Raw genomic sequence first — 23,489 nt, 5'->3', positions numbered from 1 at the left:
CGAGCCCCAGCCGCTCCTTTCCCTATCGCTTTGGCAAGTCCAAAGATTTACTTCCACCCTGAAGGCAATCACTCAGTCGTGATTTTGACCTACAGCTTAATGTGCCCCCTCGCTATAGTTACAGCCGTCCTCCTTCTGGTTATGCTCCCTGCTGTGACTAATGGGATCTCTGCAGTTAAAGAGGTGATTTTTAAAGAAAAAGATCCAAGTTGCAGGGCTGTTACCAAGTTTACAGTTTTAGTGAAAACAATGGCACAATACTAACGATAGCAGTCCTGACTATGGCCTATGAATTTGACATTTTTAGGTGTTCATTTATACACCTCTCTCCAGACCTACAGACCCCTAAATACACAGGAACAAACGATCTTTTGTTACTGTTTATGCTATGGACAGTGAGTACCAGTTTAGGTATTCACTATTCACAGTGAAATATGCTTAAAGGAGACATACTCCTTTCATATAAAATATTCTTAATCAGCCAAAGTCTTTTTTTTTTTTTTTTTTTCTTTTTTAAACTGAGTTGCTTTGCACAAATGCACACAAAAATGGAAAGCAGCTTGCAAAGAATCGTAAAATACCACAGGAGAGCCTGAGATACAAAGCCAGCTTTACAAACATGATTCTTCCAGCACAGTTTTCTCAAAGATGTTTAAGGGTGCTACAAAAGGGACCATTTGTTAAAGACGAAACCGTAAGGACTATGAGGGTATTTTGCAAAGTACATCTTACCTCAGCCTTTAATAAATATTCCTTTTGAAAACACGGCAATGATTGAAGAGTTTTCCAAACAGAAGAACATTTTTTTTGGATTAAGTGACGATGCCACTTTAAATAAATCCAACTGATTTTCTGTGTGCGTGCGTGTGTGTGTATGGTGAAGGGAAAGAAAAAAATGGGAAAATTCTACCTTTGTTTAAATCTCCTTCCATTGTTTTTACTTTCTAAATAGGTTCCCTGTATCTATTCACTTGTAGGGACAATTAAATTCAAATGCAACGGATCACAGAAGCAAATGCTACCTGACCAAGACCCTGACCATAGCGACCGCACGCTGTGTGGCAAGAAATTTGGGAAAAAATAGCTCAAGTTTTGCTTTTCTGTGCTCAGTAAAGCTGCAGGTGTCAGTTGGATGCTAATTGGAGTCACTGTAGAATCGTGTTAGATGCCCTGTTCTCGTTCAATATCGTAGCAGGTAACACAGTACCTGTGTTCTTCAAGAAGGGATCAATGACACGAAGGTAGTTCTCTGCTGCAGGGAGAAAACAGACAATTAGAAAATCACTATTTGTATTCAATTTCTGTTTACACTGGTTGACCACATCTCTTGTAAGCGCACATTTCTCTCCAGCTTCAGAAATACACAAAAATATCAGCACCAGAAGTCTCCTCTCGTTTTACTTTGCAATTCAGGAATGCTTTATTAATCAACGCAAGATGCATTCATTGAACTGGATTAATCCTGCATAAGTAATTTTGAAATTTCCTGCTGAAGTTATTTTTCATTTCTGGGAACAAATCATTTATTTGGATTTTCATATATCAGGATCACAGAGATTTGCCACAGTCAGATTTTAATTTTAGTTACATCTGAGCTGGCTTATATATTAGGGCATATAGTTTTGCATGAGAGCATCTTCTAAAATCTGTAATTGGTGTGGAACACTGACATGCACAGAATACATCTGACAAGGTTCAGAGAGTTAGGTTCAGTTTCGCTGATCAACATCTATGCTGCAGATTAACTGAATCTTTTATGGCATTACAACCCCTCCAGAATTCATTAGTGTACTTTCCCTTCCCGCTAACCACTCTGACCTCCAGTGCTGCCATCGCTCCTTCCCCAGGCTGAATGTCCGGGACTGGAACACTGACGCTTTGCTGCTGCTGCACTGGCGACAGAAATGAGGACGCGTGTCTCACAGTGCTCAAGAGTTCATGAAAATTACCACCTTGCCCTCTTCAGCAGTCATGTCTTTGTGATTTCTGCCTCCTTTGTCTGTACCTGGAAAGCTCAGTGTAAATAGGAAGCTGAAACACGGTCTGTGCCTTAGAAACAAGGCAACTGTGGTATTCTACTGGTGAGTGATTACAATATAATATAAAGGGGTAAATATAATGAGGTCTGGCGTGGATTTTTCTCATAAATTGGCTCCCAAATGCAGTTTAGCATAATCTATCATTGTATTAAAAGCAGGGAAGAGGACAAACAGGAAGGAAAACAATGCCAGCTTTTGGGAGGTGGGGGGCACAGTGCCTCTGAAGACAATGCTATCATCACCGAAAAGCCTATTTCTGAATCTCTGCCCTCCTTAAGGATAGGTGCATGGATTCGGAGTCAGCAGCAACCTGACCTTCTGACGCTTCTTGGGCTGTGGATGGGAGCAGCACTCAGAGCCGGGCACAGGGAGACAGCTCCATTCACTAGCTTATGGTTTAGAAAAACCCAGCTCCACAAAAGTACTTAGGCAAGTTTGTCATGCTGAGGAGGAAGAGAAGATCAATGCTTGGCAGGAGTGGTGACAGAGCAGGAGGAGCACAAGAGGAGCAAACCAGGTGTTTAACTCCCAGAGAAGACTCTCAGCTGTGAACCAAAAGTGGAAAAGATGTTCCCCTCCAGCCCAGTTGAGAGCCGGACTTGAGACACATCTGCTCTTCTTGTGTCTTCCTACCAGAGGGAGCTCTCCTCCCTTGCCACAGATGCTGGCTTTAGCTGGGTGCTCATCTCACCCTGAGCACCACAGACTCAGGGCACTCCACAAGAACTTCCCACTTCTCCTCTTACACACTCGTTTTCTAACCTTCATTCTTACCTCTTCTTTCTCACGTAATTCCCTCCCTTTGTAAATCATATCTCTGCCCGGTGCTTCTAGCTTCTCCCCTTCCTTTTTCTCCCACATTACTTTAAAACATAAGCACTGATCTTTCTTCCTTCTTTAATAAATTCATTAAAGAAAGGCCCATTCACTGTGCTGCCTTACTGTAGTTGCTGCTGGCTTGCCTCTCCCTTCCCCTTAAGAGATCTGAACTGGGTTGATCCCCTCTCTTTAGTGCAGACACTTCAAACTCCTTCATTACGTCTCCAGCCATGCCCCAGCACGTCTTACCTGCTACAAACAAGGGCGTCAGGACTGCCTTTGTGTTTGCTCAGTCTACCTGCTTGGTCTGCACAGGAGGGCTGTGGCCCATGGCAAAGATACACGCGTTCAGCACAGCTGATAATGTCCCACTTGCTGCTAAATGCCTTTACCTTTGTCTCCTCCACCATGACTAGCATTATCCCCCCAAAGTATGACTGCGTTTGACCAGGCAGCGTCCTTTCCACAGGCAGAGCAGGGCATGTGGTGCTCCCCACAGGCACACAGCAACACCTGCAGCCCTGAGGTCTGCCCCTGCCCGTGCCCAGGGGAGGATGCTGCTCCACTCCATTGCCACTGCGCCCCTGCAATACCACGCACAAAGTAATGACACCTGGAGAACAAACAGGCTGTTATGTACGGCCACAGAACAAAGGAAGTTTACACGTCTACATGATAAAAAAAGTTCCAAAGAATTTAATGTAGATATTATTTATACATACACTTTATAAGTAGGAATATGGCAGACAGTTGAATTAGTACATAAAGTTTTATTTAAAGTTTCCCCCCTACGAGCAAGCTTCATTTACACAGCCTAATACTGTACAAAATTTACATTCTTTGTGTGACTTATTCAGTTTGCACTTTCCTTGGTCATGCCTTCCTGAAAGATAGAAAGATTTACATACAGTCCTCATAAATCTTTAAATTATCTTGGTAAAAAAAAAAAAAAAAAAAAAAAAGAACCATTTAAAAGGACAACAAATATCCTTTAAAAATGGTACGTTTTAGTAGACGAGTGACAGTCAGTGTTCAATGGCAGACCTTATCCTGATCTTAAATGTCAGTCGAATTTTCCTCATTTAGTATCTTAACAGTTTCCTTTTTATATATATTTATATTTATATACTTTCAACAGGAAAAAAAAAGTCATGATTGCACCAAATATATTTTACAAGGGATCCCTTGGATCTGAACAATATAAATAAATACAAAACCAACTAAGATTGCACTATATAGTAGAAATGGATTGAGATTTCAGGATATACACTCCACCTTTATGAGTTCCTTAGTGATGCTCACTGGAAAACTCCCCAACGACACATTCAAATATTAGCATCTTCAGATGATTATTTTTTTAAAACATTTTTTTTTCCCCACGTGCAGCTACCCCATCAATTGGTTTATTGCATTTGTATGGTATCAGTCTTTACTGCATTACTCCAGTTTTATAACTGTGTAATTCTGCTGCAAGCACAGGAGTTGTACTGCAATAAAACTGGACTGATGCCAGGGAGAAACAGTCCCATGGTATTTGCTCTCCATTATTTATATTGCTCTCAAGCTTCAATATATAGTGTAATTTCTGAGTACATTCGTCCTCTTTCTATTTTGCAAAGCAAATAATGAATTCTTCCTCCCATCTACTGCCTCTGCAGTAGAAACCAACCTCCAGTAGTCTTCTCCTCCTTGCTTAATGCACTAGCATTAAGTCCTAACATAAAAGATATGCGCAAGCTTGAAAATACAGGATCTGATTCTGCTGTGCCTTTTATCTGGTGCAGCCAGTTACAACTAAGCAAATTAAAGGCCTGATTCTTAGCTGACATAAGCCAGAAGTACACTGAAGCTCGTTGGCTTCAATGGAGCAATGACTCCGGCAAAAAAGACGGTCCTGAGGGTAATGAATGCAGCACAAGTAAACCACAATGGAAGAATTCTGCATATAGTTTGCTGGAGTGTAGACAACTATGTTAAATACAAGGTGGTGATGAATCAGGCTTCAGATTTTGTCACTGCTTCTGCAATGCCAGCACAGAAAGACATAAGCTTAAAACATGGACAACCTGATTTGTGCAAGCAACTATGAGTTCATAAAGAGAATCCTAAACGCAACCGGTCCCACGTGGTAGCATTCTGAACTCACTTTGCATTGTGTAAATAATTACACAAGCTGTAAGGCAGTGGAAAGTCTAGCCTCATATTACTTTGGATCAGTATTAAAAATCTTTCACACTACATTTTAAGATCAGTCACACAAGAGTACTTTAACTACTTAACAGTGTCTCTCCAAAATTGTATGCAATCGTTTAAGAGTCCAAAGTAATACATTTACAGTTAAGTGCAGCCTTCTTGTCTTTGGAAGCAACTAGCACATGTGCCTCTACCTAACAGGTGAGTGAAAAGTAAGGAAGGGTTCTGGTGCTTCGTTAAATGGTCATAGAAATAACTTACTGTATGAACCCAGAATTTATGGTGTAGGACCATATTTCAGTGAAACTACTTTGACGTTACAAAAGTGTGACTAGAAGAATTTGATCCTAAACCCTGAACTGCTATTGCAAGAAGTGCTCTGTGAAACACGGATTTCATTGTAGTCCACTCTTTGCTACACTTACATGTGGGGGACTTTGAAGGCAGAGTGTATTAGATGCCAAGCTGTGCAAAAAATGAATGGTATTTCTTTACCTTTTATCATCTTCTGATCCTGGGTTGCTTGCAGAGCATGTGAAGTAGCTGTAGGTTAGGATTACAGAGGAGGAGACAATTCTGCAATGCAAAGTGAGCTTTTCACTATCTGAATTCTGAAGCATTCATGACAACAACATCCTCATGACTTCAACACAGATCACATGCAGGTAGATACAATGCACAATACTGATCTTGTCTCTTCAGGCTGTGTTTGAACATGTAGCCTTCATTTTTTTTGAAGTTAAATTTGATGTGAGGAATCTTTCTGCAGCAGGAAAAAGTTAAAATCAGTCTGAAATGGCAGTCTGTCAGCATGTAATATTCGGTGTGTTTTAGCTACTTGCTTCATAAGACACCGGCATCTATCTGAGATGGGACAACACTTCGTTTTTGTTCTCTTTTACTTTGCTCCTAAAGCATTAGTGTGGGATAAGGGGTCAATTATGGTAGCTTTGTTTTAACAGGAATCCTGTTCTAATAAAATATTTACGTCACCCGTCATTGTTTTCCCAAATGCAATCAGTGTTCATGTCAGTGCTCCTTGACTATCACTTGTTGTACGGTACACAGGCTGGCAGTATGACAGTTGAACAAGCAGGACCTGCAAGTGGCTCAGCAACATCTCCTTCTAGTTCTGTCCAAGTCCCTTTCTCAGGACTATAGCAAATAGTGGAAGATTTGTAGGCCCCCTGTAACAAAAAGAGAAAAGTCATGTTAAAATTGGCTCATGTTAAAAGTGAAGCTCAAGTCACCCATCAGCACTAAAGATGAAAAGCCACTTCTTTTCACAAGTAACTCATGGCTTTGGGCCCTGATTTAAGAGCCCTTAAAGAGGTTTGATTTTCATAGAGGCAGAGCACCCAGCCTCTGCATATCAGGCTCCTTTACAAAGTACCTGATCAGCAAAGCTATGGGCATACAGTACCATCAATCACTTTGGCCAAATTGCATCTAATTTATATATTACCCCTTAACGGTGAGTGCAATCTGATAATAACTCATCTAAATAGAGAAGCACAAAGGTAAAAAAAATACTACGTGTTCTCCACAAGTTGAAAACCAAACCAAAGCCTGCCCCTACAGCTATTTCATCCCTTACTACTTCATCCTCTGTCCCACCTGAGTAACATACACAGTGGCTGCAAGAGCTTAGAAGGAATGGAAGGGTCGCTGCAGAGAGCAGGTACGCACCATACTCCAGCTGTAGCCTCCTACAAGGTAAATACTGTCATCAAGGACTGCACAGCCAGGGCCACTGCGGCCCTCCAGAATAGGAGTCTGGAGGATATTCCACTGGTCACCTTTTGGATCGTAGCATTCCACCAGCATTACATCGAGATGAGAGAAACCTGAGTAATGGCATCGAGAAAGGAGAATGTGCATTATGGCATACCAATTAATGGTATTTTATGATTTGTTTTACTGTTAAATTTATTAACCTACAGTAAAAATTACATTATTACAAATATAACATCGTTGTTAAGGTTTCTTCTAGAAAATATCACCATATACGCTTAAGCCATCTTCTGTAAAGTTAATATCCCATTATTTCAGTTCAAATAAATCTATTAAAAGCTTTTACCATTAGTTCTATGATTCTCTACAAATCATAAATACAAGTCCATATAAAAGTCGAACAGATCAGACAGTAACAGTCAGTAATACCCTAACAATGAAGAAAGCAGATTCAAGCTGTATTCCTCATATATCGGTGCTAATATGAGTTTGAACATGTAGGAACAGGCTGTCCTGGCAGTCTTTCTCAAAGGTCAGCAGACCTAATCTATCCAAAAGTCAACAGATTAAATCTCATTTAGAAATCAATGTCTCCCAAGTCCAGGTGGAGTTTAGACAGCTGGTGCCACTCGGTTCCAGAGGGACATGGTGCTTAGCATGATGTATGTGATGTTCAGGACCAATTTCAGTTTTCAAGCTGTTTAAGGTGTACCCTAAGCACGCAACTGTGATGTGACAACATCCTTATGGCAACAGAAATGTAATCAAAAGAACAGTGGTGACAATATTCCCTGTCTGAGACAGAAAATGGCTCCAAGCAACAGCTGCTTTGTAATCACCAAAGGGTAGATACGTCTGAAGTCCCTCAAACTGTGTCACTCAGTGAAAAGTAAGTGAGCTCAACATAGACACAGAACCGTTGAGTCCTGGTTCCTGCTCAAATATTTAGACATTTCTCTATCTCTTATCAGAGCACTCCAAGAAGATTATGGCTTTCTTAATCTGCTGTGATGCTTTACTTGACATTAGTGTCTTCTTCATCAAGGTCAAAATGGAAAAGAGAAGTTCGATTTTCTGCAAAAGGGCATTTGGTGATATTGGTACTTCGAAATGAAGCCGCTTGTAAGAGTATTATTTACGATGGGAATGAATAGCTGTGATGAAATAATTTTTTGTTGCTGGAAAGTTTTCAAGGGGCCATAGAGAGGCCACTGCTGCATGCCCAGAATCTGTCAATGAGCTCTGTAATAAACTACAGTGTACAGATGACTAGTTGTGTTGCAGCAAATGCACTGCTGACACTGGCATACAGACACAGCTTCACAAAGGAGACCTTGGCCATAGAGCCATCAGAGAGGCCTGCTGTTCCCACCTGGTGGAGAATTTACTACTTCATCTGCACTTCGGTCCCCTCTCTGCTCACTTAACTTGCAGTTCCTCTCTTTGCTTCACTTTACAGAAGAAACTAGTTTCCCAGACAGCCCTTCTTTCAGAGAACAGAAGACTTTCCGGTAGTCTAGATGTTAATTAAATACCTCTCACAACAGCAAGTGCTTCAGAGGCAAAAATGCAATGCTTATTAGAAGTCCCTTCTTTCCCAGAGGATGTTAGGTGAAACTGGGTGAATAAAGGAGAATGCAGGATGGAAGCAATTCAAGCCTATGCAAACCAAGGCATGTGCTTTACCTATCAGAGAGCTGTAACGTGGAAAATTTGTTACTTTAGTAAGAGAAGAAGCCAACACTATGGTGCTCTGCAACCTCTACAAAATTTGCAGATGTTCTGTCAGCAGCTTTTACCCTCTTCTCTGTTTGAACACCCAGGAACACCCATCACAATTGGGTGTGGAGGATGGAGGCACAGCAGCCCAGCTGCAAGGGTTTATGCCCCAGTGCTATTCAACAAGGCAACTTGACATCTGAGACTTTGTCCCTTATAAGCACCTTGGACACTCTGATCTTCAAAGGCAGAACAACATTTCAGAGTTTCATTTGGGATTTGGGTGCCAGAATCATTCAGGCACATGGCATGGTATCAGTTAACATCACTCTTCCTTTTGCATTACAATTTTCTCTTTTGTTGTTGTGAGGCTTTTTTTTTTTTTAAGAAAGAAAAAAAAATAAAAAAAGAATATAACCTGTCAAATATTATCAGAGGACAAAGAAGCAGGAGCTGTGTTTTTTGCCTAACTGGCTGGATTAAACAAAATCTCTTTACTTTAGCAGGAATAGCAACAGCATGTAAGTATTAAGACAAAAATACCAGGTGCCTAAGCAGTAGTTATTTTAATATGAGACCTTTTCAGAAGATGAAAATAAGAGACCTCTAAAAAGAATTATAATTAACAAGCTATACTTAATATTAAAAAGGGATCTAAAGGGTCTAGTCCTAATATTTAATGGCTTTTTTTTTTTTCTTTTAATATTTCATTAAATAGGGAGCTTGTTTTTGTGCATTGCTCTGAATAAAGCTCTCTCTAACTGCACATTTTGGAAAATGATTTACAGAGGAAAATATTGCTGGTACTTTCGGGTCAAAGAATAATCTGTTTGTTTCATTGAATTCTTGGTAATGACAAATTGTCCATGCCTTTGAGTAATGGAAGCTCCCATTTTTATTATCTAAAGCATTCATTACTCATATATTTAATGTACTGTTATAATTTTAAAATAATTTGCATAAAATGTTTTTAAAATTGCTGGCTCAAGTGTCCTGTTAAATTGTGTTGCCTGGTTTTTAATGTATTTAACAATGACTGTCTAACAAAAATATTCTTTATCAGGAGATGGGGGACACTGAAATGCTTTTTCGCTATTAAAAATGTGACCTTTCAAATGGTTTCCTCCAATTGCATACAGTCGATCATTCATTACAGCCAAAGTGTGGATTGCTCGCTTTGTGTTCATGTCCTGTTTTCGGGCCCAGACGTCCATCACAGGGTCATAGCAGTACAGCCAGGGGACATACTCTCCATTATGAACACCTCCTGCAAAGTAAATGTACCTCTGTTAAGTAATGTAAATAAAGACACTGCTCTGCAGCAGGAATTTAGCTCCATGTTGTTTTTGTTTGTTTGTTTGTTTGTTTGTTTGTTTTAAATATACTTGTATGTACAATATATAGCAGGAATTATAAGACACTGGCCTGAAATGTATATCTTGCCATTGTGAACGGCTCCTGCATGGGCTGCCAAAGGTTGTGGTAAGGAAGACACGTAACGCCATTCATTTGTCTCCAGGTTATAGCATTCCACACTGGACAAATAGCCAGTTTCGTTTCTTCCACCAATTACATATAAGTTCTTGTCCAGGCGGCAGGCGTAGAAACTTGCTCTCCTGAAGGACAGGGTGAAAGAAAACAAAACGAGCCAACAACAAACAATTAGCCACTTCAACCATTTTTTAAAATGCAGCAAACTCCCTAAACTAGGACGGCTGCTACTCCAAATGCTACTTTAGACAGAAGTCTCCAGAAGCTTCACAAGCTTACATCTATCCTAAAGACTGTCTGCTTTGCTAATCAAATACATGTTCTACATCAAATGAATACTTCATTTTTGGTGTCAGAACGATTAAGCACACATAACTCTGGCAGAAAAAAACCTTTTTTCAAAGCCGTTTGTTGCTTTTTCACACCCGTGAAAGATAAAAAGGTGCTCATTAATGTTTGGGGTATTACCTTGTAAGGGATATAACAACTCAGTAAGACAAAGTGAAAAATGAGGTAGATAATGTAACAATAATAAATTATCTTGACATTCACTTTCTTTATGGTCCTTCAAGGGTCATTGTTCCCAATTTACTAAGAGAACCACATCATCAAAATTTTTCTTCAATTATCATTTTTTTCTTCTTTCTGCAGTACTGCAAATAGAACAACTTTCCTTAAGCTAGGCGCAATATTACATTTCTGCCCTTTAACTCAAAAAAAAAAAAAAAAAAAAAAAGGTCTAGCTTCATTCAGCTAACTATGGAAAGTTTGAGCCACCTGTTTGTTTTCACATGCAACTTAGGTATGTGGGGAAATTTTTACTTTTTCTGGTAAACATTACTAGACACACAACACCTTGTCTTTCTTGTGACTCCAAAATTACTGGTGTCTGTTACTGAAGTAAAAATAGAGCAGAAAATGGTTTTGAGAGAGCCTAATTGGTTGAGAGACACTGCTTGGTGTAATCCATGGTCAGGGAGTGCTCCCCCAATTATTCAGTGGTAGGAAGATTTCCTAGGGTAGAGGCCTTTAATTTTAAGTTGTGATACTATAAGAAGAAGACTGAAAAAGAGCACAACTAGATGAAGACATGTACAAAATGCTGAGTGACAAAAATCAGAATAGAATCACAGAATCATCTGTTCTGGAAAAGACCCTTAAGATCACCAAGTCCAAACATCAACTAACATAACCAAGTCCACCACTAAACCATGTTCCTAAGCGTCACATCCACATGCCTCTTAAATACCTCCAGGGCCGGTGACTCCCACTTCCCTGGGCAGCCTGTTCCAGTGCTTAACCATCCTTTTTGTGAAGAAATTCTTCCCGATATCTAGAGTAATACCCTGCCCCCAGCACAACTTAATCACAGAATCACAGAATCACAGAATTTCTAGGTTGGAAGAGATCTCAAGATCATCGAGTCCAACCTCTGACCTAACACTAACAGTCCCCACTAAACCATATCCCTAAGCTCTACATCTAAACGTCTTTTAAAGACCTCCAGGGATGGAGACTCTACCACTTCCCTGGGCAGCCTGTTCCAATGCCTCACAACCCTTTCAGTAAAGAAGTTCTTCCTAACATCCAACCTAAAACTCCCCTGGCTCAACTTAAGCCCATTCCCCCTCGTCCTGTCACCAGGCACGTGGGAGAACAGATCAACCCCCACCTCTCTACAGCCTCCTTTAAGGTATCTGTAGAGAGCAATAAGGTTGCCCCTGAGCCTCCTCTTCTCCAGGCTGAACAAGCCCAGCTCCCTCAGCCGCTCCTCGTAGGACTTGTTCTCCAGGCCCCTCACCAGCTTCATCGCCCTTCTCTGGACTCACTCGAGCACCTCCATGTCCTTCTTGTAGCGAGGGGCCCAAAACTGAGCACAGTACTCGAGGTGCGGCCTCACCAGAGCCGAGTACGGGGGGACGATCACTTCCCTAGCCCTGCTGGTCACACTGCTTCTTATGCAAGCCAGGATGCTGTTGGCCTTCTTGGCCACCTGAGCACACTGCTGGCTCATATTCAGCCGACTATCCACCATCACTCCCAGGTCCTTCTCTGCCTGGCAGCTTTCCAACCACTCATCTCCCAGCCTGTAGCTCTGCTTGGGGTTATTGCACCCCAGGTGCAGGACCCGGCACTTGGCCTTGTTGAACTTCATGCAGTTGACCTCAGCCCATCGGTGCAGCCTATCCAGATCCTCCTGCAGAGCCTTCCTACCCTCAATTAAGGCTGTTTCCTCATGTCCTATCACTTGTCACCTGAGAAAAGAGACCAACACCCACCTCACTGCAATCTCCTTGTAGAGAGTAGTGGGGCCTCACCTCAGCCTCCTCTTCTCTGGGCTAAACAACCCCAATTCTCTCAGTCACTCCTCATAAGTCTTGTTTTCCAGTCCCATCACCAGCTTTGTTGCTCTTCGCTGAATGCCTTCCAGCAACTCAGTATCTGGGCCCAAAACTGAACACAGTGTTGGAGGTGCAGAATTGTTGGTCCCAAACCTAAAATTCTTGCCTGGGCAAAACGTGATTTGTGTGTGAGCCCAGAGCCTGGCAGGCAGGTCAGGTCTGACACCTCCCAAGCCCACCTCTGTAGCTAACACAGTGTTCTCTAGTTCCTGCTCAGGCACCCAAGTTTGAAGTGGGGAACCTCTGAATATTGCACCAGCCATCTCCTGAATCATGCTGGGCAAATCTCAGGGTCTTGATAGTCACTTGCACTGCCAAGGGCTTGAACGGGAAGACTGCTCAAGGCTCGGAGGATGAGCAGTGGATGTACAGAGCACAACACCCAGCAATGAACAACTCCTGTGTGTCCCAGCTTCTTCACAGGCTTCCCTACAGTCATACCATGGCCGGGTCAGCTAAAGAAGCCTGGTGTGCTGTATCTCTAATGTGCTACCTAGCAAGGCATGCATTTTCGTGGGTGTTCAAGGAGCAGATCTGATGCGATGCTACCTATTTCTGGTCTTATTTCTAGATTCAGTGCATACCTGACAGGGCCCTGGCTGGTGAGGAGCTGCGTCACTGAGCACCTCCTGTCTTTTTGCTTTCACCTTGGCTGTATACAGACAAAGTGGATAGAACAGGGTGGCAGACCTTGTTGAGCAGGAATAGAAACACTGCCCCAGGAACAAGGCTACAGGAAGAAAAGATGCAAACAGGAGGACAGGAAAGCTGCTAAATGCCTCCAACTAAACTGACGAATTAAATAAGATCATTTAATTTATCTGTCAATGGGTAGATAGAAGCTGATGACATATATTGCTCTGCATGGTCGGGCAGCAAATTGTGCATCTATGTTTTTAGCCCGATTTTCTATGGAAACAAAGCTTATTTGATTACACTGTATGTGCATCCATGTCTGTCTGAGTGTTGTTCTCTCAACAAAAACCTGCTGGCTGATTTCACTCTAATTTGACGGCGGGTAAAAGTGTTAGAGGCAAACAAGTGTCTATATGCTTCCTGAGAGTACATGACAGGCAACATAACTTGCATTTGTTCACAAAGGAGGAAAAGCTGCAGAGGTCACATCAGAGAGCCTGCACATGCTGAGAAATGCTCAGCCAGAGCTCACATCTCCTCTGACCCTCCCACACCCAGCACAAACCTGCAGGGCGCCTGGTGGTGATAGTTGGGCTGCTCACTTGTCCACTTGTCTGTCCTTACCCACCTCCTCTTGCAAACCCGTGAGCAAACTGCTCTCAGCACAACTATTTGGTCTTTCCTCAATGCTGCTGACCAGTGAACACCTCACTAGGAGCCCCTTCTTTTCCCAACCTGCAGCACAGCATCATTTAACAGCTTTACTGGGCTGTGTGCAATGTGGAATAGGAGGTGTTTGCTGCCAGTTTTGAGGGTTTCAAATTTTAACAACTCCTGACATATTTTAGTCACATTTCCAGTAATAAACCTAATAAAATGTGCAAAAAAAAACCAACGAATTTTCAAAACCAAACTCAACTGTATTAAAAAGATATATACTATTTTATATGAATATCAATTTCTCTCTTTTATTTAATTTTTTAGTTCAAGTTTAATAAACAGAGATAGATACAACTGACAGACACTGCTATTTTAACTATGATTCTGTTAACATTACTCTGTATGTGTACTCCTGGTTTCATCCACACAGTGTCACTATAAGGAGCAAAAATGAAAGCGTCAGCATCCTTCACTCTTCTGCTTGGACATGGCTATTTACCCAGTAGCTCCTGCCGCAAATATTTTAAGGTTTTTGGTTTTTAACTTTTCAGTGATACAGTGTGTGAGGGATGTGCTGTTAAGTGAAAACCTTTTAAATTGCTGTAAAATATGATTCAGATTAAAATGTAAGAGGCCTCACATGGCAACTTTTCCCACAGAACTGGGAAGAGACTCTCCATTCTAATTAGATAGCAGGAATGCACCTTAGGATGTGAATATAGACAATAAGACAATTACTTTTGGATTTTCTTCAGAGCATGTAAGTATTTGACATTTACTGGTCTCTGAAATACTTTTCCTTCACCACCCCTCACTCAGTAATCAACCTACCTAACTCTCTCATATATAAACGAAATGGGAAACATTTCTAACATTTCTTTCTAATTTCCACAGAAAATGAACTTATGCCGTGAAACATGAAATACCAGTCTGAGGTTTAAAACTGTGAATGCTACCAGTGATCATTATGGTGTCTGGACCTTATTAAAGGGATCACTGTTAGAGTGCTCATTCTGCTTTTAAAAACCTGAAGTCATCTTAATAAAGGTTAATGTTATCATTAAATAATAGAGGATAAAATAAAATATGAAATTGTTTTATCTCTTTTCTTGTGGCTTCTTTTATCAGTTCAATCAGCTTCAGTAAAGATGGTGGCCTGCTCAGATCCACTTGTGCTTGTTCATGCCCTGGTGCAATGCAGTATTTTTTGCAGGTCTTTAAATAAAACCTTTTAAATTGGAATGTAAGAAAAAACAGAAACATATAAATGTTCTGCATCCCTTGTCCAGCTCTGGGCTGGCCCGTTGTGATGGGACAGTACTGGATGGAGGTGTCTAGCTACAGCTCACTCCAGAAGTTCAGGTATGTCTCCTACAAGGATCAATCATTTAGTAGGGATGTTGGTCTAACTGAGCTGCTTTAAAAACCATCCCACTGTTAACAGCAGCAGCACTGTTGCATGGTTAGGCTGGTAAGTATTTCAATACCTGGTAAGTCATTTGTTGTTTCTCTAAATGACACACATCTGAAAACAGTACAAACTTATCCAAGATGACTATTTTTGAGATGTGCTTCAAACCAAAAGAAGCCAAATTTGGCTTTAAAGAAAAATACGCTGACGGCTCTGAATCCATAATGGGATTAGTCTTTTCTTTATAGCTCAAACAGTAAAATCAATCAGATATGGATTTTACCCTACGAGATAAAAGTTTACTCATCAAATATTTCATACAGATTTTCAACTTGAGAATATACTGCCTGTGAATGAGACCCACATTTACCTGACAGTCATTTCAAAGGAGCTATTACAGTCTATCCAGCCAATTATTCTCAGACTAAAATTCCTAAGTGGGTTTTGACTTGATGGACCATAATGACTCAGAAGAACCCATTAAACAGTCTGTCTTGTCAATGGTGCCTGCATTTTACCAGCAGATACAGGGCGTGACCCTGTACTCCTGAGGGGGGAAGTAGCCTATTGACTTCAATGGAAACTTTGACTAAGGAGCTGGGAAAAGAGACTGCATAAAAGCTCCCTCTTGTTTGTATGATCTTCTTAAAACTGTATGGGCCAGACCCTACATCTAAAGGCTGCAGCAATGCTAAGGAAGTCACTAGGGATGAGCAAATAAACCTTTAAAAACATTTCAGAATTTTGAAAATCCCTGTTTTCCAAAAACAACCCCTATAATTAGGAGCCTTTATAGAAAAATAATGGGCAAGTCTATGAGCTATGTATCCTGAACAGAAGAGGTGACAACTTATGTTGCCATAGGAAGGCCTCTAGCTGAAGGAACTATGTACAAGCGGACCATTACAATGAAATAAAACCGTAATGTGCCAAGATGTTAATACATTACAGTTTATTGTTGGGCAGCTGCTAAGCAATCATAAAGCTCAGCAGACTTTCTAACTCTTGGCTGAAGGCGGCAGCTTCCACCAGAAACAAGCTGTATTCAGCACCTGGGATTATAAACTGTATTTTCCAGTACAACACAACTGGCCAATGCAGAGGTGAAAAAAATTCTACTGTCTGCTTTCTCCAATCCTCAACCACCTACTTCTGCCTGCTGAGCTTTGTCAGCCAAACAAACCCAACTGTTCATCCAGCCACACATGTCCCTTGAGAGTTTTGCTTGCAGATAATCATAGAGCCTAATCAAGACACAGATTAAGCTCCAGAAGAGCATCAGCCTCCATAAAACCACTAGTCAGGCCCCCTGGTTCACTGAAGAAGACCTACATAGCAATATGCAATTTCTCCCATACTTCCTGCTCCCCCCGTGCCAATGGCTGGGCTGGCAGTGACTCAGTTTGGGGAGCTGAACCAGAGGTGCCCTTGTGTTTTTAGGTAAATGGCCTGGTTGTGGGGTTGCCCTGCAGTGCTGGCAGTAGGGAGGGAACAGTGTGGGGGCTGCCAAAGCCTGGCTAACTCAATAGCAAGAGCTTGCTATTGGCCTAGCCCTGCTATTGACTAAAAAAGTAAGAAGTATTTTAATGCAGGATTTTTAAAGGATGATGCTGTTAATGAAAGCAGACTATAATGAACTGTGAACGTCTTTTCTGTCTCTGTTTATATGGCTAATTTTATCAGTTCTCTCTGCTCTAACAAGGCACTGACTCACATCTGTCCCACTTGGGCTTCTCCATGCACTTGGGCTTCTCCAAGTGCTGGTACAATGCAGCACTTGGTGACGAGCATCATGCACAGGTCTGCACATGGACCTATGTCAACCAAACTGAATCCTGGAAACGGGTCTTTCAAAAACTCTACAGACTCGTATTTTGCCTCTGAAAATTTGAAAAAACAGTCACATTTCTATGCATCTCCTAACGCACACCTCCTTCACTGGGTCGCACTGAGTTTAATACATTTATGACTGCCAGACACCTGAATACTGTAGGCAGATGACAAAAAAGGGACAATACAGGCAGAAAAGGGTATCAGGAGAGTGTCTCAGGGAAGCAGTGTCAGATATCTTGTACATTGGATCCACAAAAAGGTGGATGCTGAACTGAAGGACGGACAGTCCTTTGAACATTTTTTCATAAAAATAACAGGACTTGTACCTTCTGCCTGTGAGACTCTTCCTATGAAACACACATCATTCAGTTCAGGTTTGGGGGGCTTTTTTCCTTTCAGGGTCGGACTTGGGATCCAGAGTTAAGTTTATGCCATCTTTACAGGTCATTGCAGTTCACATGCAGCTGTGCTCTTTGATACACAGCAGGATTAAAACGTGTGCTACTCTAATTCGCATTGGCTGACAGCAACTTCATTCGAAGACCACCTAGAATTATGAGTCCTCTGACAAGATAAGTCATGTTGAGGGGAGCTTTTCATGGCTGGTGTGGTGAAACAGGTTGGAGTCAACATGTGGAGGCTTCAGTTCTCTGTAAGATACCTGACTATAATTACTGCCTGTTTACTGCAAATTCATCATGACGCTACAGTGTAACATGACAGGATACTATGGAGACTTCAAAAAATCCTTCAAACCGCGCTCAGGCAACCAGTAATTGCACAAAGTCCATGGTTATTTTGCATGAGTTAGCACTGCAGGGTTTGGCGTGTGGAGTTTTGAATTTGGAATGTTTAAAAAAATTAGGAGACAAACGGGAAGCAACAATACGGTGCAGTTTTAGCTCAGTATTTCCAATGCTTCTGTAGGCCTTCTTACTCCCAAAACTAACCCAAACTTTTGTTCCTAGGATGATAAAACATACATTGAAAAACACATAGTAGGTTTTTACCTCTCTTGCATGGGTGGAAGTTGTATCCAGCTGTTAAACCTGGGATCGTATCGGCTAACAAAGTTTGTACTGTGTTTCCCTGTAAAGATAGATTATTTTGACACTCAGCTGTTTGTTTCATGTATTTAACATCATGATTGTAATATATATTACATATATTTCACAAGTTGACAGCTTTTATGAAGGGTTCCCCCTTTTACAACAATGTATGATTACGCTATGTGTACAGTAATAATTCAACAAATGGGGCACTACAAGGTTTGAATTAGCAATTGTTAGCAGTAAAAGCGGATAGAGATTATTCTTGCTCTCTGTAATAAGATCTTGAAAATGTGTATTTAAATTTACTTATAGATGCTGTGGAACTTTCACAGCCACAATAAATCATAGCACTAAACAAAATTACTGCCCAAAACAGGGCTTCCCTGCAGTACTTTTATGGCTAGAGCATTTTCTGTCACGTAAAAAAATCACAGGGAGAACCTGTGCATTTCTTTCTCTTCACTTCATCTCTAGGTGAACACAGTAAAAAACGTGCAAACAATCAGAAGCTGCATAAGCCATCAGCATGGGGTATGCTGTATTTGCACTAGATGGCTTATTCTACCATATACTTTCAGTGCAAGTTAGGAGGAGTTACACATGTGCATCGAAGGGGGAATACACTCTTAAGAGTCTTATTCCAAGTGTGTTACCTAAAATATGAAACATGAGCAACATACATCAGCTAACTAGCTTATCCATGCTGTCAAGCCCAAGAACTGTATTCATGTCTTCACGATATTAAGATTTCATCTTATTTTACATGCAGATTGACAACAAAGCAAGAAAACTGAAGCAAGAGAGTGTATGGCAATTTCCTGTAACACCTGAGACTTCAACAGATGAGGACCTCGGAAAAAGAAACCTTTGTTTATGTAAGTGTGACTAAAAAATTGAATTAGAGGCTTCAAAGGACAGCAGAGTAACCCAACTGCATATGTCACAGTTCTACAGATGGTCACTGGATATTGTACAAGGTGAATATTTTTGCATCAGAAAAGCCTCTGTTGGATTGGCTCGCTTTGCTTGTTTCATTCTACACTTAATTCAGCATGTATAAATAGACCATCAAGACTGGAGAGAAGAAAAAAAAAAGATATAGCTAGAATTTGTATTCATAAAAATTTAAGATCATGCTTTACAAGAAAGCAAAGAAAGAAACCATTGACCACTCTGTCTGGAAACAAACTCATTCTCTTGCCATGTGTAAGCACGTTCCAAATCCAGTGTGGTGCCTAATGAGGACTGAAATCCCTGCATGATCAGCACTGCTCAAACACATCTCAAGACACAGGGTGAGAGCCCCAAATGCTAAGGGCAACTGGGCATTTTGCACTGGGTTTAGAGAAGCCTGACTTTGCTCTTGGTCCCTATCTGAATTCTTTTAATATATAACAACAATTTAGAAGAACCGGCATTGGTAGCTAGAAATTCAATACACAGTAAAACAGAGGGCAACTGACCAGCTCTGGGTATCACTGTTTAGGACATTTATTAACCTATTTCAACTGTAAAAATCAGGATTACAAAGCAATGCCAGTATTGATCAAAAGTTTGGACTTCTACAAGATGGTTTTAATGCTGCTGTATTTTCTGCATCTTCAGAGTTACTTGGGGCTTCAGAGGTCATTGGTTACATGGCAGCTTCTTCACTGGTGTCTCACAAACCTCTAATCTGAGGACTGTGGTGACCCAACATAGTGTGCATAATACACATCTTTGCTACAAATATGTGTGTAGAAGATTGTATAGCATGGTGTAGAAAGTGAAGATGTTAGTGGGAACAGGGTGGGAAAACAGGATACAGATCTGGTCACTTCACAGGAAGGGAGATGAAATCAGACTAGAACAGGCACAAAGAAGAGCTGCTAGGATGATGGGAAGAACAAAAAGGTTGTCTTATTGCAGGAGACAAAGAACTTGTCTTGTTGCACCCAGCAAAACAAAACCTGAAAGGGGACATAAATGCTGCATATAATACATGAGAGGAACAAATATCCAGGAGGGAAAAAACTATTAAGCTAAAGGCCAGTTTTGGCATGAGAACAAGGTGATTTAGACAGTCAAAGAATACATCTTACTGGAAAGTAGAATAAGGCTCCTAGTCACTGGGAGCAATTGGATTCTGTAACAGCTTTCCAACAGGAGTAGAGGGGGCTAAAAATCCAACTGCTTTTCAAATGGAGCTTAGAAAATTTACAAAATGGGACTATATGATGCCTGTGATGGCAGGGAAAGGACCTGATTACCTCCTTAAGCTGCCTGGTATAACTGGTTTTATTCCAATCTCATTTTGGAATTCAGTTTAAAAGACAACTGTATCTATTATTTTGCCTTGCTCATCAGTCAGGAAGGTTGCACATGTTATAAAGCACTTGTCAGAATGTAGGAAATGTGAGAAGCAAATAAAAATCAGGATTAGCAAATCAAGATAATGGGAGAAAAGGAAGCAGATGCTGCTCTGCTCTCTGCAAGAAAGTCTCTGCACCCATGCCAAAAAGGTGAAGGGCTCTGAAGGTTATGAAAGTTTGTCCTAAATCCATGCCAGTGTTCTGCAACCTGCTCTCATCAATATTTACTCATTCAGGAATCCCTTGTGACTGGAAAGGAAAAGTCATAAGAGGATGTTAAAAATGAGAAAAAATGTCTCCCATGCTCTCTGGGTTGTCAGGAAGGCAAAGGAGCAGCACGGAGTGTGCCTGGGCACACCTTGTGGTCGACTTGGCTTTTTGAGAATCAGCACAATCCCCAAAGAAATGCGTAATGCTCCTTCCATGCCCCCATCTCAAAGATAATCCTTTTCACTGACAAGAAAACACTTGTCACATTTTCATTCAAGTTGTAATCTTTGAAATGTGTTTGCAAAACAGCTCCAGTTAGGTCCATTTGAAGTCCCTTCTTTACTGCAAGGACAGCAGGCAAGGGCCTTTACAGAAATATAAGTGAGTATGTGTGAGTAGTTTCCGTGTAGCTGCAGATTTAGAGCAAATCAGTTTCAAGAAAGAACTATTCCAACACAGAATGTAGTTTATGATTTTCAGGTCCGCTTTTTATGACAAGTAGGATCCATTTCACTTGGGGCCAATCTGTAAAGCGATCAGTATCGGTAACGCTCCTACCTCTTTCATTCATATCTTCTCTACAGACAAACCACAGCTCTCTGGTATTCACAGATCAAGGAAGCTGTTTGATGTCTGGTGCAAATGTGTTCAGCTCAGGAGCTGATCTAAGCAGCCTCAGAATTAAAGCCCAGTCCACGTCATGAACTGTTGTGCTCAAGTCCTGTCTTGGTCACAGGGTATTCAACCCTTACGTCTCTCCGTTAGCTTGTGACTCAGTTTCCACATCTTTCAATCGTGGATAATTATACTTCTTATTTCTTTCATCCTTCATATGACATGGCTATTTAATTATAAACTGCCTGGAACAAGGTCTGCCTCTTATTATCTATGCGCCTACCACCAAGCACAACAGGAGCCCTCAGTTGCTGGCTGCGGCTGATACTACTACTGCTAATTGTCATTAATGATACCATGCTACCTCCTGCTTAATATAAAGGAGGTTCAAAAAACAGAACTGAAAGGCTCTTCTCCTAAGACATTTAGTGATATTTTTAACCACACCGGAAATATGCTTATAGGGTGGACTGGATTGTTTGTCTCAGGTTTTAGGAAGTGAACAGATGTAACAATTTTCTATAATTTGGTTTAGTGCAGATGCTGAAATGGGGCATTCACAATAAAATATATGCAGTATATGTAATTTCAGCTGGATCCTCTAGTGTTTTAAAGTAAAAATGTGTACCTGCAAGCTGTTTTATGGTTTCTCAGTCATAATTATCTCTGTTACACAGACTGCTACAACTACAACTCTTTCTTCGTGTGCAAGCTTTTTAACAATGTCTTGACAATTCTGTGAATTTTGCAAGACATGGTATTCTCCTTTTGCTTTGCTCAGAAGCCTGTTAAATTGTTTAATTTCTCTTTGCGGTAAATTTATGAAGTAATCAAATCAAAGAAGGTAGCAGCAGATAATCTATATGAGAAGCTCTTGCACAAGACTAAAAAAAGGACCAGTTTAAGAATCTCAGTCTAGATAATTAACACATTAACAACTTTAGCTGCAAGTATCTGGTTTGAAAACAGAAAGGAAGCATTCATCTACTGCAATTGCATTATTATATTATGACTGGAAGGAGACTGGAAATGAAGGTTAAAATTCTTAACAGCTGCTGCCTGGTGCATGCACTTGAAAGAGTCTGTTCTGCTGCCTGTGGCATTTCTCAAGGGATGTGGGAGCTGATGAATGACGGAGATGTTAATGCTGAAGTACCAGATATTTATTACATCAATATGTAAAAGTAGCCTTTGGTAGTTCAACAATTAGGCTACAGGTCCTCAAAATCACTTACTAATGACCACATCAGCTGACTTGACAGACAGACACAGGAAGGAAGATGCTGCCCACGCCTTTAAATATTCTATACTTACCATTAGGGTTCCATTGGTCTTCTCCTCCAAGCACAAACAAAAAGTTTTCCACTTCCACAACACAATGATGGGCACTGTTGTATGGCATAACTGCAAGCAAAGCAAGAATTCTTTATCAGCTCAGGGCACCGATTCCACAAAAAAATTCAAAGGTACAAAACACAACACTGGCATTAAATCTGTATGAAATAACAGGGGAATGCATCACCCCAAGCATGTATACCCAGTGAATTAACAGCAGAAAAATCCACTTACTAGTAATTTCACATTATTTGACCTTGCAGGTATTTGAGGAAAAAAGCTGGAATTCCAGTCCTTCAGTGCCCCCCAGAACAACTGGCATATATGTTGCTCTAAAAAGAACTTGTAAAAATGGGTGAAGTTGTCTCATATTTTCCTGAGAATAAGCAGATGCTAGGGATCCTAGCAGGCTAGGAAACATTAAAAAAAAAACTCAGCCCAGCTTTGTTCTGTTGGTAATGTTTCCACAAGAAGAGTCAGTGTGTTCAGTAGCTTTCTACAACACAGCAATGAACAAGCTGCATTTCCATACAGTTTTAAGTTTTTAAATTAAGGTCCTGCTGATTTAATGCCTTTTCCAAATGTATACGCTTAATTTCCTGTACAATGTCATTAGCAGCACAATCACACATTTTCTATTCATCTAATCAGGAAATCCTTTGTTAACAAAGATCAAAAGTGTGGCATTAGGTTTGCAATATCCTTTTTTTTTGGAGGTGTTGGGATTACTATAGACCAACCACAGTTGCAATAATCTATTCTTTTTTAATTTACATTTCCCACTGCAAGTATTAAAACACAAAAATAAGGGCTTTTGTATACAGAGCATGCACTTCTTATTGTGCTGTGCCATACAGCACCATTGTGATGTTATATGGTAAATGTAAACTTACACAGCATTAGTTATCATACCACATACAGTAGTTTTGGCCCAGTGACACCAGTAGGAAAAATGATGTCCTTGTTCAGCTCATCATATGGGCACCTTA

At 40.8% G+C, this 23,489-nt stretch overlaps 1 protein-coding gene across 1 annotated transcript in view; it reads right to left on the bottom strand.

The window, feature by feature from the left end:
* Window positions 1-3,538: 3,538 nt before the first annotated feature.
* The window catches only part of KLHL14 (kelch like family member 14), a 64,199-nt gene continuing 44,248 nt past the window's right edge, over window positions 3,539-23,489 (bottom strand). The window contains exons 4-9 of the mRNA XM_084512089.1: window positions 22,480-22,569; window positions 17,948-18,026; window positions 9,930-10,120; window positions 9,613-9,771; window positions 6,741-6,898; window positions 3,539-6,238 (exon numbers count right to left, since the gene is read on the bottom strand). Of these exons, the coding sequence (XP_084368215.1) occupies window positions 6,098-6,238; window positions 6,741-6,898; window positions 9,613-9,771; window positions 9,930-10,120; window positions 17,948-18,026; window positions 22,480-22,569 (818 nt within the window). The 3' untranslated portion in view covers window positions 3,539-6,097. The remainder of the gene's footprint in view (window positions 6,239-6,740; window positions 6,899-9,612; window positions 9,772-9,929; window positions 10,121-17,947; window positions 18,027-22,479; window positions 22,570-23,489) is intronic.

The sequence above is a fragment of the Aythya ferina genome, assembly GCF_964211825.1.
Source record: "Aythya ferina genome assembly, chromosome: 2".
Taxonomy (NCBI): domain Eukaryota; kingdom Metazoa; phylum Chordata; class Aves; order Anseriformes; family Anatidae; genus Aythya; species Aythya ferina.
Note: the sequence above shows the minus strand (reverse complement) of the source record. Positions and strands in the feature narration are given on the sequence as shown.